Source organism: Cupressus sempervirens, chromosome 11, assembly GCF_028749045.1.
Source record: "Cupressus sempervirens isolate cs-2001-9-10 chromosome 11, ASM2874904v1, whole genome shotgun sequence".
In the NCBI taxonomy this organism is placed as follows: Eukaryota; Viridiplantae; Streptophyta; class Pinopsida; order Cupressales; family Cupressaceae; genus Cupressus; species Cupressus sempervirens.
In genome coordinates this window covers 91,852,659-91,871,388 of record NC_143128.1, presented here as the reverse complement: position 1 = coordinate 91,871,388, position 18,730 = coordinate 91,852,659, and the positions used below count along the sequence as shown (strand labels likewise).

The 18,730-nt window shown below is 35.1% G+C and overlaps 1 protein-coding gene across 1 annotated transcript; it reads right to left on the bottom strand.

The window, feature by feature from the left end:
* Positions 1-4,005: 4,005 nt before the first annotated feature.
* Positions 4,006-15,265, bottom strand: PEPKR2 (phosphoenolpyruvate carboxylase-related kinase 2). The gene is made up of 4 exons (XM_089811929.1): positions 14,579-15,265; positions 5,201-6,048; positions 4,789-5,085; positions 4,006-4,645 (listed from the first exon to the last, which is right to left on the bottom strand). The coding sequence occupies exons 2-4, from the start codon at positions 6,006-6,008 to the stop codon at positions 4,341-4,343; spliced, it is 1,410 nt and encodes a 469-aa protein (XP_089668055.1). The 5' UTR covers positions 6,009-6,048; positions 14,579-15,265; the 3' UTR covers positions 4,006-4,340.
* Between the last annotated feature and the right edge of the window lie 3,465 nt (positions 15,266-18,730).

Sequence of the window (18,730 nt, the reverse complement as noted above, 5' to 3'; positions counted from 1 at the left end):
TCCCCTTAAGGCTATTACTTTACTTGCCTCATCTCTCATCCCTCGTACCCCATCTCTCATCCCTCATTCTTGACACTCCTTACAAGGCTTCCCATTCCTGCATATACCTAACCACAATATTAGCAAATAAGAAAAGAGATGAACATGTCTGCTCCATTTACACCTTCCTCTCTTTTTAACTTCTCTTCAGTGCTTCTTTCGACACTGCTTCTCTTTCTTCTTTCTCGTCTCTCCTCTGTTCTCCACAATTTGGATTTCTTTCACCACTTCTAGTGTACATTCTACTCTAGACAACTTATTAATATCCCCATACTCTCCTCTTGTTCTCCTAAGGCAACCATCGTTTACAATCTTTTCTTCACAAGCAACTCTATAGGCCATTACATCTTTTCTCATTCACCAACACCATACGTATTCTTGGCTTCTTACCTCAAATCGCTACTTCACCAATTTCTCAAAATCCTTCCTCACCTACTTCTCTTGCAAAATTTGCATCCTATCTTGCCATATTGGCTTCCCTCTTGTGCTCCTTTTTGAGGCTTTCTTTCATCTTTTGTTACTGCATTTACTATCCTGCCTCTTTTCAACTTCGTGATACCTTACCTAGGGCTTTTCTCTTTTTTCTCTAGCTAGTCTTTTGGTAACCAGGTTCTTCTCATGAACCTACCAATCTGAAACACGCATTTCTTCGCAAGATTTTATGAACAAAACTAACTTATATACTCAAACCTTTGAGGCTCTCAACTTCTTCCCGGACCTTGTCCACTTGATGAAAAAATCCCATACATCTATAACCTAATATAATCGAAGGGCTCACACTCACACACATTTGTTGAACTTCAAACAACAACAGATTTCTAATGTCATAACCAAATTAGTAAATAGATTTTGTAACAGAACACATTGGAAACAGGAACTATGAATAGTTAAACCGACCAAATATCACAACATTTAATAAACCAGTAGGAAACAACACTATCATTAACCTAGATAATGAACACCCAAATATTAACTTAATTTAGTGATGTTCAAATTTGTTTATACACCTGTTCAGCCAATCCTTCCTCCTATAATCTTCTGTAGCTCTCCATCGTTCTTGTACTCTTTTCTTAACTCTGCATACTTTCTTCCCCTTTGATCACAAACTGATTCCTCTGTTTGCTTCATTGTCAATACTCCACGAACCCTTCAATGTTGGGCTCTCTGGCTAACATCTCTCTCTGAGACCATTTCCACTCCTCCAGCTGTGTTCATCCTGTTTAATCTCTCTTCTATCGGCCTCAACACAACCTCATCTCTTTTGTTCAGCCTTTTGCCTCAGCCTCTCTCCTTAACAACCTGATCTCTTTCATCAGTCACAGCCAATTCTTTTATCCATCATGTTTCCCTCCAAAACTATTTATCTTCTCTTACCCTGCTTGTTAACCTTCCAAACATCAACCCCCAACTGTCCTTGCTCTTTTTGCCCAACTTTCCACCCATGCGGTGACAGAAACTGTCTGCCCAAAGTAAATCCTACATGCAAACACGTAGATTAACCTGATGCTCCTGCATCATTAACTCACTATTATACGTCTAATCCAAGAGCCTATTACACATAGTCAATTAAGAAGGCATATCGAGAACTATATTCAAATACTAGACTCTAGTTTGGTGTGGGTTAACCCACTATTACATGACTAATCCAACGAGCTTATCAGATTGGTGAAACATCAGTACGAACTTGAATTTCTTCCAAGCTTTGATTGGTGAAATATTATAGTAGAGCACACTATAAGTGGTGAGAGCACATTCATGGAATTCTAATTAGCTTGATTTTCTTGTATGCTTTGGTGTGAACAGGTGGTGTGGGTGAATTGAAGCCACCAAACGAAAAGGTGATATGGTTGAGTTGAAACTATGAAACACAACTAAGGTAGGTTGTTCATCACAGACTTGATAACATCATAATGAAACCCCTCGGAACCGTATTTGATTTAAGCAACAGATAACAAAAAGCCAGTGCAAGTGACCAATGGCATGCTATTACATGACTATTCCAAGGGGTTATCAAATGTGTAACACTTGTAGCAACTTGAATTTCTTCGGCTGGTGACTATTTATAATAGAGAACACTGTAATTCGTGATAGCAAATATGATAGAGATCAGTCATGATTAACTTGATTTTCTTGAATGACTAGTGAATATTTATAATAGAGAACTCCATAATTGGTGAGAGCAAATATATTAGAGCACAATAATGAAGCATTAATACTGACTAAATTTTCTTGGATTTTCTTATTCGAACATGTACTATGATTGACCAATGAAATAGTGGTTTACCCGCACTTGCATGAGTAATCCAAGGGCTTATCTAATTGGTGTTACGTTAATACCAACTTGAATTTGTTCCAAGTTCTGATTGGTGAAAAGTTATGGGAGAGCAAACAATAACTAGTGAGGACAAACATAGCAGAGAACATTAATGCATGCTCTGATGCGAACAGGTGGTGTTCTTCAGTTGAAACTATGAAATGATATCCATCATAATGAACCCCTAAAGACGTCTATTAGTTTTAAGCGAAGGATGTACAAAAGCCAGTGCAGGTAACCAATAACAAAAATGACACAAATTTGTGACTACAAAATCTCAGGGGACAGAAGTCTAACAAGAAGTCTACAGACACGCTGTGATTCATGTGAATCAAGCAATGCACAATTATCCTTACCACAATGCTACATTTATGAGTTTAATAAGGATTTCAAGGTAACGTCTAGATGAATGAATTATAATTCCCCAGGGATGCCCAAAAAAGGAATCAAAAGGAATTGCCTCTATATTATTGCAAGATTGAGCTGTTCAACACTTTTAAACTTCTCCACTTATACCAAAACTGAGCACTCACAAGCATGTGGCTTCACAAGCTGATTAAGGATATGTTTGATATTGTTTTAGACTTTTTGTCTAACCGCAGTTACAAATAATATTGTCTTTTGGGGATTACAATAAGCTACTTGTATGTAACCATCCCAAACCCTAATAGGCACTCGGTACTTACAGTTGCCAAAAATCAATCACTAGCACTTCCATAGGTTAAGAGAATAGGCAACACTTGTACCCCAACAAATGTAATACATTTCATAGATGACAGACCAAATGACATAAAAATACCCAAAATTATTTATCCACCACGTAACATCTCACGTTTCTTACTCTTAAATAAGCCAGCAAGTGGTTTAGCGGGAAGAATCTATATATGACAAATCTAGTGCTAGAAAGCTAGATATTCCTGATGAGTCTCTCTGGTGCCAGACAACTCTAATAAGGCATCTGTCATGTCCTCCCACAAAGAAAAGGTATAAGAAGTGCAGGGATATAACATTGAATCATTTTTTCATTCAATCTTATTAGACCAGATGAATAGAAATGTAAGGCAGAGTCATCTAAAACAAGCTCGGCCAAAAAGTAGGCACCCAGTATGAACAAATCATAATCAATTTAATCAAAAGGCATGCTAAACTCTCTGGGGCATTTTAAATAACTCTTAACAGAAATAGCACAAGAGGTTTTGTTATGTCTTCTACAAGCTTGTTTTAGGGATTTGCTCTGGATAAAGATATATTCCAGACTATAGTAAAGGTCTAGTGTACTGACAAAGCTCCAAATCATTGTAATTCAGTTCAAAATAGTGAGCTCCATATCACAAGAATTCTTTGCACATGCTGAACTGAAAATGAGAAATCCAACTTAAATTTCCTGAGGCTTATTTAGCTATAACTTTCCTCAACAGGGCAAAAAGATTTTTAATCCTATCATGAAAAATGATGATTTTACATATTGTGACTTTAGAAACATTTATTTGAAGAATGCCTTGTGCACAGAAATGTGTAGCCAATTAATTATATTGTATTATGTCAGCAGTACACCCTGATGTCAACAGAGGCTATACAAACACTTCAATCCCTTGAGTGATTACGTACTTCATGTTCAATAGAAACTAAAATTTAATAGTTAACCATGCGTATGGGATACTGAATTTTGGGTTATTATCCCTTCATTGAGAAAACTATTCACAGAAAATCATATATTTCAGAATGCTGTACACAAATTAATATCAGTAATTGCTTAGCACCAATGCATAGTGCAGGTCAGGCTGCGACATTAACATAGGATCCAATCCCTGTTCAGACCACTTTTATCCACTAAAATTTAAAAAGTAGCCAATGCCAAGCTTCCATTAGTTACTCTCACATTATCAAAATTCATCAAGCCGCCAAATCAGTATATAACGACCAGTGTGAGTCAGCAACAGTCGGGATGTCTTCAACAGTCAGCACATTTTCCACAGTCAAAGTTATATCAAAATGCTGTACACAAGGTGGTTTGTAAATTAGATGAGCACTCCTGGGGTACAGCATAAGAAGGCATGCAGAGTCTACTCCTCTTAGGCTCAGATATTCTTATCTGTAAGATTGCAGCAGCAAGAACATCTACCAGATCACAGTCTTCTCGTTCTTGTTTACTGTCTGATTTACTTGGAGATGTTTCTATTGTTAATTGTTTAAGTTGATCACCATTAAAAGGAGGCATATGCTTTTTCCTTTTTGTTTTCCTTGCTTGCAACTTTACATCAGGTTCTGTATAGAAGATTATCCAAGGATGCCCTGCACCAGCACATAATGGAATTAAAAAAATGTTACAGCTTTAAATCTTTTTAAATTTTGGAACTGAACCATCATTGTAAATATTAAGAAAATCAAGGTAGAAAACATCCAACAAATCTCAGCATGAAGGCAGATTTACATACTCAAAACTTCCTCTGGAGAGAGACGCTTTTCAACATCCCTTGAAAGCATCCTTGACAGCAAATCCTTTGCAGGTCCAGAAACTGATTTCCACTTTTCAGCCTGGAAATCCAACTGTACATGTTTTATTGCCTCAAATATTGCTTCAACAGATTCTCCCCGAAATGGTAACGAACCAATCAAGAGGGCATGGAGGAGGACACCAGCGCCCCACACATCCACCTTTTCTGAATATGTGCCGGCCAATACTTCAGGAGCAACATATGCAGGGCTGCCCACTACACCTGATAGATGTTGACCTGCATTAAATGTGAACAAGTTAAACAAAATGGGAAAAAGTAACAGTTCTACTAAATTGAGCAGAGTATTGGTTTCATGAATATTAGCAATTCACAATTCATCAAAAAGTCATACCATTTGCTACATGCAGAGACAAACCAAAATCAGCTAGTTTCAAGCTACCATTACTGGTTAAAAGAATATTCTCAGGTTTTATATCCCGATGAATAACTCCCATTTCATGACAGTATTTAATTACTGCAACCAATTGTTTGATTAAATTTGCTGCTTGATGCTCAGAGTAGCATCCATTCTTAGACATTGAGTCAATTAAGCGCCCTCCAGAGCAAAACTCCATGAGAAGATGCAAAGACTCCGCATCTTCATAGACAGAACGCAGTGTGACAACATTTGGATGGCCAGAAAGGTGTTGCATAATTTCCACTTCCATGTGGACATTTTCTGCCCCCTTTTTAGGCAATGTCTTGCATGCCAGCTCTTCTCCAGTGGACTTGTTCTTGCATAATCTGACAACACCAAATTTACCTTTTCCTAACTCTTGACCCATATAAAAATCAGAATCAATCTTTTTCTTCCTTCCGAACTGAGTGGCAGCATCAATGCAACCCACTTTTCTCTTTAAGCCTCTCCCAGGAGAATCAAATAAACAACCTCTTCTTCTTGGATGGGGAACCGTGGCAGCTGCTGCAGGATGCAAAATTGGAGAGCCCAAATGCTCATCCATTATCTTTTCCTTGTGCCGCTTTCTTTGTTGTGTGCATTCCTCAAATGAACGAGCTGAAGCAAAGGATGAAAGAGAAGCACCATCATTGTATAAGCAAGCTGGCCGTTTCAATTTAGTTTCACCCATAGCCATTGACCGTTTCAACTTAGTTTCACCCATAGCAATTCCCCCCTTCCTTTTCCTTCTTAATGGATCCATACCAGCTTTGTCCTGCCTTTAAAACTTCTCTGGAAAGTTTCTGGCACAGATCAACCACACCGAAATAAGTATGTCAGCCTGATTGACTTACTTAGCTGCAGATATATATGTAAAACATCTAGTATCTCATCTCAAACATGAAATGCTGAAAAATAAATCAAGAATATAATACAAACCAAAAAGCTAAGAATTCATTAGTATTGAACATGTAACTTACATACAGAGCTGGCAGATGATGTGGTAATAGAACTTCTAGTATTGTAGAAATAGTTTTTTAGAAAAACCTTAAAACTATTTTTTTATGAAAATGCATGTTAAAACTAGACTAATGGGTTCTGTCAAAAAGAAATTGAGAACTATTTCAGTTGACCTGCTAAGTGTATTTAGAAGCCTTTTACAGCAGAATGACTAATGACATATGGAAAATTCAGCTCTGACACACCTCCAGGAATTTGTATCTAAAAATCAATTAACATTCAGACCAAACACATGCTGCGACTTGGCCATGTCTTCCAGATTTAGAATTAAACATGACTAATTAATGTCATCTACGTATACCTCATTTGAGGGATTCACCAGATGAGAGATGAGGGAAATAAACAAGGTTAACATACCATTCTTTTCAAATGACCTGGAGCATATTTAAATTTCAAAAGGTCTTTTTCTTCATACAACTGATCCAGATAATTTGCATTAAAACATTATTAGTCTTTCTAGAACAAACTCATGCTGCCACTTGGCCATGTCTTCCAGATTTAGAATTAAACATGACTCTAATTAACATGATTTACATAAACCTCATTTGAGAAATTTACCAGATGAGTAAACAAGGTTAATGTACAATTCTTTTCAAATGAACTTGAGCATATTTATATTTTCAAAAGGTCTACTTCATAGATCCAGATAATTTGCATTAAAACGCCATAGTCTTTCTAGACGCCTACATGGTATGTTTGATCTACAATCTAAATGCAGGACTAGAAGGCCTTCTAACTAAAATTGCCTTTCTAGTGAATGTGCCCAACCCACAAGGGCCATGCAGACTTGACATCTTCCAACGTTTCCTTTCCTCTTGATTGGCCTAGACCTCAAGTCAATGACTTTCTCCTCCCCAGAAGAAAGGTACCACTTCCTTCCAATCACTTTGGGAGGTTGGTGAAAGGGGGGCAAGATGTATGACAGTCACGAGCTCTAAGATATGTGAGATCAGATCAATTCTTGTTTTTTAATTAGGAAAAGCAGCGTTTAATTTAATTCATGTGAAATCAAGGGAGTCAAGACATAGAACTTAGCGCAGTACATAGAACAATATATCCTCTCAAAGAAGCTTTTAAAAATGGATCTCTTACTTACATTAATGGTATTTATAATGTAGACCGTGAGCACTTTACAGCAAATCAAAAATCACCACAAGTAAAATCCACAATTCTAATGGTTGCCACTAGAATCCCAGAACTTGGGTAACCCGTCACTTGAAATAATGTTATTTTCCTTTATAACCCACCTTTCTCAAAATTTACTGCATCAAACTGCAAGTATCAAAATAAACAATAAAGGCGGTAGATGGAATCAAACAATAAAGATTTGAGCACAATGAAAGGTTTCTAATGACTTTGTAAATTTGGAATAGATATCTTAAAATACAACTATCTAGAAAATGGCAAGAGACATGTCTTAAGCTATTTCATTTACTCTACTTACTTATTTCACATAACAACAATTTTATTTTATTTTTAAATTGAATTTACTTTTACGCATTTGGTAAATATTGATATACTTGAAAAGTTTCTTTTTTATAGTCTCATATTAATAAATATTTATCTTCAATAATATAAAATAATTTATAAATAGATGTTAGCTCGCTATGACATCAGATGCTTCTTCCCCTGCTCCCCCACTATAGTTACATCTCTTGGCATAATTGCTCGAACAAAGGCACCCTCAAAAATTATTCACATGAATGATGAAACAAAAGGTAGACGGAACCAAACAATAAAGATTTGGGCACAATGAAAGATTTCTAGTAACTAAGTAAATCTGGTATAGATATCTTGCATACAATTATCTAGAAAATGGCAAGAGATGTGCGCCTTAAGCTAGTTTATTTACTCTAGTTACTTTAAAACTATTTTATTTTAAATTGTTTTTACTTTTAAATTTAGTAAATATTGATGTAGTTACAAGTTTCTTTTCTGTCGATTCATATTAATATATATTTTTAAAATTCAATGTCCTTAATAATATAACAAAATTAAAAAATAGATGTTAGCTCACTACGACATCAGATGCTTCTTCCCCAAATGCCACTATAGTTGCATCTCTTGGCATAATTACTCAAATGAGGGCACCCTCAAAATTTATTCACATAAAACAAAATGCAAAAGTATTTGCATAGAGATGTAATAAAACAATGATATAAGAAAAAGAAACCTCAGCCCATCTCACCAAACTAAGAAGATTGGAGATAAAATTAGTGCAGAAGTAAAGGAATGGATAACCCAGATGAAATCAAGCAAACAATCTCCAAGTTGTGATGGCTGTCCCTGTATACAGTGAAGTCCAAAATGTTGCAAAAAAAGGATGCGGATAACTTCAAAAACTATGTATTGTATGTGTGACTAATATATATAGAGAAACATATTTCCTTTTAACTTGCCCGCTATAATATTAAAAGAAAAGATATATTTTAATGTCACAACATTTCTCTCTGCAAATTTCCCCATCCGTCTTTGAAAATTTGATTTGTCAAACTGTATTCTGAACATCAAGGGGTTAAAATAGTTGTCTTTAACCAAGCCAAGGGATATGGCAAGCCTTGCCAACTCACCTACAGCATGAGCAGAGAATAAAGGCAGCTGAATTTAAAATCTTAAGCCCACTCACCACTCGTCTAATCCACTAAATGGTTCGATATGCAAATAATTATAGTCATAATCATATATATGAAATCTAAGTCATACTAAAAAACAGTTTGGAAATTTAAATTTAAAAAAAGCTAGATATACATAAATATGTTCTAACAAGTACAAGATAAGCGCTAGGTTCATTCTGGTCTATCCAACATCCATAGCACATCCAGTCAACATATCTAGCTAATGCTGGCAAAAACAAACATGGATCTGCTTATACATTTATTCACTGTCACGAGACCTGTTGATACATTTCTAGAATGAGCTTCGGCTTCTATGGTACAACATAATTAGAGTTGGACATAAAACAGCATCATCATCAAAGTCCATGTGTTTTCCCATTCAACAAAAAGTAAGGACTGAGAACTATATTCCTGGAAGAGGTATTTTTTTCCCAATCAGAATGTTGAATGTTTTGTAAGATGTGATTTTCTTGAGAAGGACGATAGAATAAGGATTCTCTTGTTTACCATATTTGCTGCTGTGTTTCTTTCCTTTTATGTAGATCTGCTTGACAAATACAATGGAAAAATTCATCTTAGCATTACCCTAGCAACCCCCTTAATTGCGATCCATATTCTAACACCTTAACAATGCCATGTTTACAACAAATGTAATGAGGTTTGTCAGATGCACCTTCAAGCTTCTTTTTAGTGAGGACCCCACTGGAAAAGCCATTGTTATGGTACATGCTATACATACTAATTACAACATTTAACTTTGTGAAGACTAGTTTGCCTTTCATGGGGCACTTGCAGAGATGTTACATTGCAGATTTTGCCTTGAAGATTTTAATTCACCTAAATTTGTATATAAATCCCACCCCCTACCATGGCTACCCCACCGTCCTCCCGTTGTTCCCTTCCCATCCCTAAACTTATGCCTTTGGTCCCTCCGTCCCCAAAACCCATCCCCACAAAACACTTTTTAACAACTAAGGCACCGTGTGTGTTCATATTTTGCATTTATTTCCCATCATGCATATGAGCGTGTGACTTGCACTCAAAACTATGACGCAATAACAATCTACCAATTGTCTGCCACTACATATAATATTATCCAGTATAGACACCGCACGTCCAAGAGTGGAGGTCAGATCCACACTCAAAACAACAGTGTGGAGAAGTTGTGTGGAATGCAATATAATGATGCAAATTGTTAGAAGCTGACAGGAATTCAGCGCTTTCTCTACAAACTGCACACAAGTATATGTGAGCTGATTATTAACTGTAAACTTGGCACAGTACCATAGGAGCTTGTATGCGCAAACATCTAACTAATGATACACGTCAAGGTATTGCTATCTTGACATTTGAATACAAGACTTCAAGTGTAAACATGATGCGAAAGGGCTCTAAATGCAATAGCAACCTGCCATATGTCCACCCCAATACATAATTTTTGCCAACTAAAAACCGAGGCAGCAAAACCCATCATGCATTGGGTGAGTGTAGTGGAGTCCACACTCAAAACCACAAAGTGAAGGGAGCACATAATTTCTAGTCCCACCCCAATTTCACCCACCAAAATATTTAGACCCAATAAGTAGGAACTGCTAATTTTGAGGGGAAGATTCCAAATTATACACTACCATTTTTTTATTTTTTGTTTCATGGGACCTCTCACTCCATGAAAATACTTCCCAAAGCCCTCCTCTTCATAGGGCCTTGCCCTAATAGAAAAGTACAACATTTGACTATAGGAAAAATGACACAATATCATTAGCTGATGTTTTAGAAAACAACCTCAAATGAAAACCATGATGTAAATGGATCTAATGATACAACAAGAAATCGACATGTAGCATGCCAATGGGGACCTAATGTCAAAGCAAGACTACATCAAGCAACCTTAAGCCAACTAACATAAAGAACATAAAGACGGGGGTTTTAGAAAGGAAATAAGGGGCAAAAACCCTAGCAGCCAAAAAAAGCTAAAACCCTAATGATTTTTTAGAAATAAAAAATATAATGAAATAAATATATGTGAGTGTTAATAGGTTAGTAATTATTGGTGTTGTCAAGTAAAGTGGTTGATAGGTAGTTATTGTTTTTCACAAGAAAAGTTGAGACTTTGTAGAAGCCTTTTGAAATTGGACTCAATGTAAAATGTAAGGAGCTTCTGAATTGAAAATAATGTCCTTCATGTTCATTCACATTCTTGTCAATATATTTGTGCTCCATTTTCTATGCAATGTTTGTGATTTCCAATCTTCCATTAGTTGAACTATAAATTCAAAGCCTAAATACTTGGCAAAAGTGTTGAAATATCAAAGATTTCAAATAGGTATAAATATCAAGAACTATCATACCCAAGGTTTAAACACAAAGGAACATAATATAAGCAGTGCATTGTTCCATTTCTATAGCGTTGAAAAAAAAGTCAAAAGTGTAGAGGAAATTACTTTGGCATTTAATGGAAAAATCTCATATAAATTTCAAATTTAAGTTTCAACTTGTATCCATTCAAAGCAAAACTCAAAAAGCATTAAATTGTTATAACCCTGACACTAAACTACAATAATATTGTTTGTAATTACTCTCAAATATTTTCTCCAGGTGCTAACAAGATAAAAATATAACAATTTTTCAACATGGAGGAAACCCCGTAGTTAAGCACGCTCAGGCTGGAGTAGTGCTGGGATGGGTGACCTCCCAGGAACTCCCGGTGCTTCACCCTTGTGAGCATCACCTAGATCCAATGAGTGCTAAGTGTTCCATTTATTCTCATGAGAGTTCGATTCATGTTGAATCACTACTCATGAAACATGGGTCAATGAGTTTGACTCAAAATCACACAGTTAAATCTTGATAGCAATATCACAATTTCACTTGCTGTGGAAATTATCTCCTGGTTATCAATTGATGAGCTTAAGGGGCCTTCTAATGAATGGTTGATAAGGCACAACACTTGGTCAAGGTTTTGCAAATGGGGTTGCAACCTTTGGATTTAACCATGGAGGAAGCTTCGTAGTTAAGCGCACTCAAGCTGGAGTAGTGATAGGATGGGTGACCTCCTGGGAAGTCCCAGTGCTTCACCCCTGTGAGCATCACTTAGATCCAATGAGTGCTAAGCATTCCATTTATTCTCATGAGGGATGGATTCATGTTGAATCACTACTCATGAAACATGGGTCAATGAGTTTGAATCAAAATCACACATTTAAATCCTAATAGCAATATCACAATTTTTCAACACTTTAGAAAAACTTGAGAAACAACATTCTGAATGCAATGGAATTACAAATTTTTTAAGAGCATTGTTACTAAGGATAAAATTGTTTACCCTATTTGTCTAGAAGGATGCACTCATTGAAAGAAATGGAAGATCTTTCACCATGAAAGCTCCAAATCTAAGCCTAGAGCTTATGTTGTATTGGAATTGGCTAAAATACCACATCCAACTTACCAAACTCAATTGGTAAAAGTAGAGGGGCTTTCAAAAGAAAGTCCAAGTCCAAATAATCGAGGACATGTAATATGTGGAAATTGGAAAAAAAACTGCATCCAAATTGGAAAAATAATCGAGGACATGTAATATGAATAAAACTAATCTCAACTCATATGTAAATAACACTACGTGCAAGTAAGGTGTTCAGATTGAGAAAAGCAATACACCCAAATTCTAGGGTGCAATGTTGGCCAAAAGATAAGGCCAATGACAACTTTCATATTAGCAAGGACAAGGGATTAATGTATTCAAGTTGGGTAAAATACCACATCTAGCTTGTAACTAAAGAGATAAGACCAACAGTGAAACTCACATAAACAAGGATTAGTTAATGTCACGGTAATTAAATAAGGTGATAGTCTGCATCCGCCTGGGGATGAAGCATTCCCCAATGCATAAGGCTGATTGCTTATACCGTGCGAACACATCCAAGTTTATAGGGCATACCATAACCCAACAGATGGGACCTAGTTAAGTCCAAATGAATGAGGCCAAGTTATTACCAAGGTAATGAAATAGATGATGCATACCAGCCAGCTTGGGAAAGCAACACTCTCAACAAATGAGGCCAATTGCATGTCCTTGTGACTAAGAAAGTGCAAGCTAAGGTGTCAAAAACAGCTAAATACAGCATCCATCTTATTGGCTGCTATATAGCCCAACAGATGATCAAGCAAGAATCAAGATAAGGAAATTAGTAAATTGCCGCATCCTCTTGCTGGGCGGTACATAGCTCAACATATGAAACCAAGGGCAAGTTAAAGCATTTAAACCAATAAAATGTGTCATCCAACTTGCTACAAGCCAGAGCCAGGGGCAAGTTAATATATTGAAATTGAGAAAGATTCACAAATACTTTGCTGACTTCAATATAGCCCAGACCAAAAAGAAAATACTCCTCAAAATAACTTTGAAAGAGAAGTTGAATTATTCAACAGTTCACGTTGTACTTCATAACCATCTTGAAGATATCGAACACCACTAGTGATCAACTCATTGGCATGTTGACATCATCCCACAAATAGGGGATTTAACAAATTTCCCATGTGCCATATCCTTTACAAAAAAACTGTACATCTAAATTCATACATCTGAATTCATAAACAACATACCACACTCAAATACTGTACTATACAGATTAATTCCTTACTGCATGCTATGATGACAAGCCTGCAACACATTCAATGACCTGCAAATGACTTATCAAATTGACTGTGTGCTGTTTACAGTTGTGAAATAACACCAAAAATCTGCAAAATATGAAGATGGAGAATATCTTCAGCACAATTGCAACCCCCGGATGAGACTGCCAAATCGACTCACACTGGTTTCAAGATTTGGGGTAATTTGTCCTCAAATTGACTATAAAACAATAATGCGGAATTATAACAGACAAAAGGGGCAGCATTCTATCAACCAAACACTTCATTTAATGGCACAACGGAGAGTTCAAACTCCAAAACACCATCCGACAGCATTTCCAATACAGAAAATGCTATTAAAGGAATGAGGGCAATAAACAATGAGACATATACGGTGTTGAAACCAGTTTTATTACCACTGTAAGATCTCAATGAATAAGGCCAACTACGATTTACGGTGTTGAATTTGAGTAATTTGTCACGTCCATCATGACCAGGGGAATGTACCCCAACGGAATTCTCCAATTGGCAATGAAAGACAAACTGCACATCCAGGGGTTGAAATAACGTAAAATACAGCGCAACAGACATGTGGAATTGCAATTGAGAACGCTAACTGCAACTTAAGATGGTACGATCAGGTAGATACTAAATCCAACTTGACGACCGAAAGCTACGCTGCCAGCAACACCAAGAAAGAGTTAATCCCTTGAAAAAGGATAAGCGCATGCTACATTACCCAACCTTCACAGCACAGAAGAGGCCAATTGCAAGCACTGGGGCAATCTGATAAAAGAGATACATCTTAATCATAGCAGTTGAGCCGAAAGCTGAAAACAACAGACACATAGAAACTACATGAACAAATCTCAATTCTCAAGAGTTCAGCCCATATTTTTTATCAAATCAACAAGATATCAAAGTTTATCCCAAAACAAAAGGGACGAGCGAGAAAGTCGCTTTACCACACAAAAAAAAAAACCATAAAAGAAAGCCAGACCGCATTTCTCGAACCCCTTTCAGAACTAAACTAAAAAGCTAATAAAAAACCACTGATTGAACTGCATACCTTCAATCCCAGCTTCGAAAAAACCCAAATTCCGGATGAAAAAACAAAACCTTGTCACCTCCAAATCAAATCCACAAAAGAACTACTGGAGGCCAGAGATTTTCCGCATTACCCAAATGTTCAAACCCTAACAGCCCTAATTTTCAACTTCCAGATCAATCCAGCCACCAATGCTCCCGAAGAATCACTCGTTCTAAACGGCATTGGAATCTTTAATACATGGCAACCGCAGAAATCGCTGCAAACCATAAAACACCCGAAGAAATATGGGCCTCGGTGGCCTCTGGAGTCTGTCAGATAGTTTCCATTTTGAGACCTCTGCAACCCAAAAAGCATCCGACCGTCCAGTGGTCAGGAGGACCCATCAAATTCCATAAATTCGCTGCAAACCATAAAACACCCGAAGAAATATGGGCCTCGGTGGCCTCTGGAGTCTGTCAGATAGTTTCCATTTTGAGACCTCTGCAACCCAAAAAGCATCCGACCGTCCAGTGGTCAGGAGGACCCATCAAATTCCATATTTTTGCGTTGATTTTTACATTTTTCCTTCCCTTGTTTTGTACTCCAACCAATTCCCCCCTGTTATTTGGTGGCTTTTACTGTATAATTGGCGAGACAGAGACTTTATGAGAGTAACACTATTAGATTTATTATCGGGCGACGTGGTAATCTAAGAGAACTTCTCTCCTAGATATTCTCGAACATTCCAAGAATCTTAAACTGATTGTCAAAATTGCTAATTATTTTCTTTACCAAAATTTTAAAAAGGACAAGGGCTTGCAAGAGCTAGAGTCCCTCTTGTTTTAATGATTAATTTGTCAAATTTTGTATTAATCATATATATATTTTAAAATATTAATCAGTAACTATGTAATTAGAATCTAATGTACAAATATATAGTATGGATAAGATCAATGCATTTCTTCCAAACAATTTTATGGCAACAAAATTTATATTAGTTATTGTAGATAAATTTATTTTAAGATAGACAATAATAAAATAATTGTATATACTTATTTTAATATATATTCATAGTTGATGGTTTAGAGAAAAGATATTTGAATACACTAATTTGTCCCTCAAAATATCACATGTAACAATTAGTCTAAAAATTTGAAGGCAAGAAAAAGATTAATCAAATAGCAGAAAGAAATTATGAAATTTACTACAAGATAGGCCAAACACTAGAATATTCACCGTGAAAACAAAGCCCTATTTTTAAAAAATATTTCCTTTAAAAAGAGATGTCAAAGAATATGTATTTCGCTGAGGAGAATAGATACGTGGCCAAGGAGGAGCTTCGCATTGAATGGTAGCATAAACTGAAAGTTAGTAACTACAAATATAAAAAATGCCTAGAACATAGAAAATTACGGAAAGAAGAAGAATGAAGATGTCTGGTGTCTTCCATACAATGACAAAAACAATGTACTATTAATTTCATAATGAGAGTAGACATCCTCTCCTAAAGTATAATGTTGAACACCATTTTTATCCAAGGGATACATAACACACCACTCTGACTTGGGGTTTTCATTACTTGAAGAATATGAACTCTGTATAACTCTATTTTGATGCATTATTGAGAATAGAATCCCTGCAATAAATAAAAACCCTTTATAAAAATATATAAGGCTATTGCAATATAATACAAATCCAATATTGATGTAATATGAACCAAAAAAACCCAAATAATATAAAAGATAAGAAAGTCATAAGGCAAAATGAGCCATAGAATATAATGGAGAAAGACAACTACACTGGTTTTACTTATCTCCAACCCAACCAAAAAAAACACCAAAGCTTTGTCAGTGTTCCAAAAAGCAAGTATGAAATATAAAGCAAGTGCAATATAATGGCTTAGTACTTGCCTTAGTTTTAATAGTTTTTAGTATAAATCTAATGTTAAAATAATAAATTTATCATAGTATATAAAATATTTTAATCAACGCAAATCTTATATAGTTAAATTATATTCATATATATCATATATACTATTATAAATAAATTATAATATAAAAATAAAAATATTTTAATAATAATAATATATAATAGTGTTTCTTAAAATATTATATAATATAAGTATAGATAATATTTTTAAAAATATTTTAGTTGAATGAAAAAAATTAATTTTAAAAAATAGAATATTGAAAGTATAAACATCTAAACTAACTTACTCACAAATAAAAATATTTAACTTCAATCTTGTGCATATAAGACTCAAAATGATTCACCCAATCAAATCATCAAAAAATATTTAATAGAAATTATGTAGTTAAAAAACTTGCATCTAATTATATACATTTTATAATTAAATTTGAAAATGCTAAATTAAAACTCCTAAAAACAATAAGTTTTAATCACGAGTTAGGCATGAAATGCAATGTACAATAAAATGCATATATGGCTGCTCAATAAAATGCATATATGGTGGAGGGTTAATGAATATAATGCAACCACTAAGGCCAAATTAAATGTCAGTCCTTTATTTAAGCCACTTTCCTTTCACATAGCAATAAAAAAATTTAAATGAATTTTTAAAAATGTGTAAACCACTAGCAAAAATAGTAATAACCAATAAAAAATAGCATTTAAGCGTGAAAAAATGTATTTTAATAATAATATTAAGAGACATTTAACATTTGGTAATGTTTTCAGATTTTTGAAAAAAAGTAATAATAGTATAAACAGGGCAAAAACTATAGTCTCCTACCTATAAGGCAGAGACTAAAAAGAAAAACTCTCACAAAGTCATAATTAATTTTAAATCCATCTATATTGATAAAATATATCAATTTTAAAATAGCTACATCACATTTATTATTTAAAAGTGAGGAAGTGATTGTTTCATCTGATGTCAGTCACTTTAGGAGAGAGGAGCAAGGTCATTGAATGCACGTGACTTATCAGATTCTCTTAGCCAGCTTACATGTATTGGTTTGATAACCAAACAATTCCACATATAAAGATTGGGGCAAACCACTTCTATTAATTCAAAAATTTAGGTATTTTCAGTTACAACTTTTAAGAGAGGTATCGAAACCACAATTCATCGTGTAATGATAGTTGGGATGGAATTTGTTTTGGATTTCATAACATTGTGGACAACTTGTAGCAAAGACTTATCCATTGCCAAATCTCCCGACCACAACAAGAAACTTTTGAAATAAGGAATCCAAAGTTGTTTACCCACTTCTTTTGAAGGAGACAATTTGAGCATCAAACTATATATTAGAAAATGCTCATGACCCTTGAAAATTAAGTTCATTTCTCAGCATAAGTAACCTCTTCTTGTAAATCTCTAATTACATTGTGCTAATAAGAGTATAGCTCAAAGACACTTCCATGAGAAATTGGAACTCTACAAAACCATGTTAATAATGTTCAAGGAAATTCCAACAAAAATCTATATAAAATTTGATAAACAGTTACACTAGATTACTGGTTAAACTCAATAGATTTTGTCTTGCAAGTTCCAATAAGATGACAGAGGCATCTTGCCATTCTAAATTCATCTAACAAATCGACATTCATCTCCAAGCATTTCAACAAAAGTCCTATGTGATAATTTGTTATGGATTCTCCTTTGAAAAGCTTATTATTTGCAATCTACTAGAGTACCTGGGGTGCTCCATACAAGGAGTTTGCAATCACTTTATGAGCTAGTGATAAACCCTTGCATTCTACTTGCACTTGTACCTCAAAGAATGGAAAAACTTTCAAGAGGTATTGTAGGACAACAAAAATTATATATTTGTAGTTTAATCAAACCTTGGGTCCATAAATTTTTAGTATAATTGCTTAATAGTAGTCACTTGGGAAACCCATAATATAAATTATTTTCACATGATGCTTAGTTGAGTGTTTCACACTTGCCAGCCTTGTCCTTGTTTCCTCTTTGCCTAATCTAGAAAAAGACAAGAGGATTAATTTTGATGTAGCATAAATTCTCAATATAAAAATTTAAAAAATAATTATGCATATTAAATATTACAAATTTCATCCAACTCTCTTAAAATGCCAAAGAGCTTAGAGAAGAATAAACACCTCTTTGACTATATTTTCACCTACAATAAATGGAATTGATTTATATCCACCAGTTGTCTTCAACTCTCTAGTACCATATTCTATCTTATCAAGATTGTGAATTTC

What these genes read in the sequence shown, in the direction of transcription:
- PEPKR2 (XM_089811929.1), bottom strand. Translation starts at nt 6,008, where the DNA reads ATGGATCCATTAAGAAGGAAAAGGAAGGGGGGAATTGCTATGGGTGAA. An exon ending in GTCTCTGCATGTAGCAAATG is followed by an intron (nt 5,086 to 5,200) that starts GTATGACTTTTT and finishes CATTTAATGCAG; the next exon opens with GTCAACATCTATCAGGTGTA. An exon ending in CTCTCCAGAGGAAGTTTTGA is followed by an intron (nt 4,646 to 4,788) that starts GTATGTAAATCT and finishes GTGCTGGTGCAG; the next exon opens with GGCATCCTTGGATAATCTTC.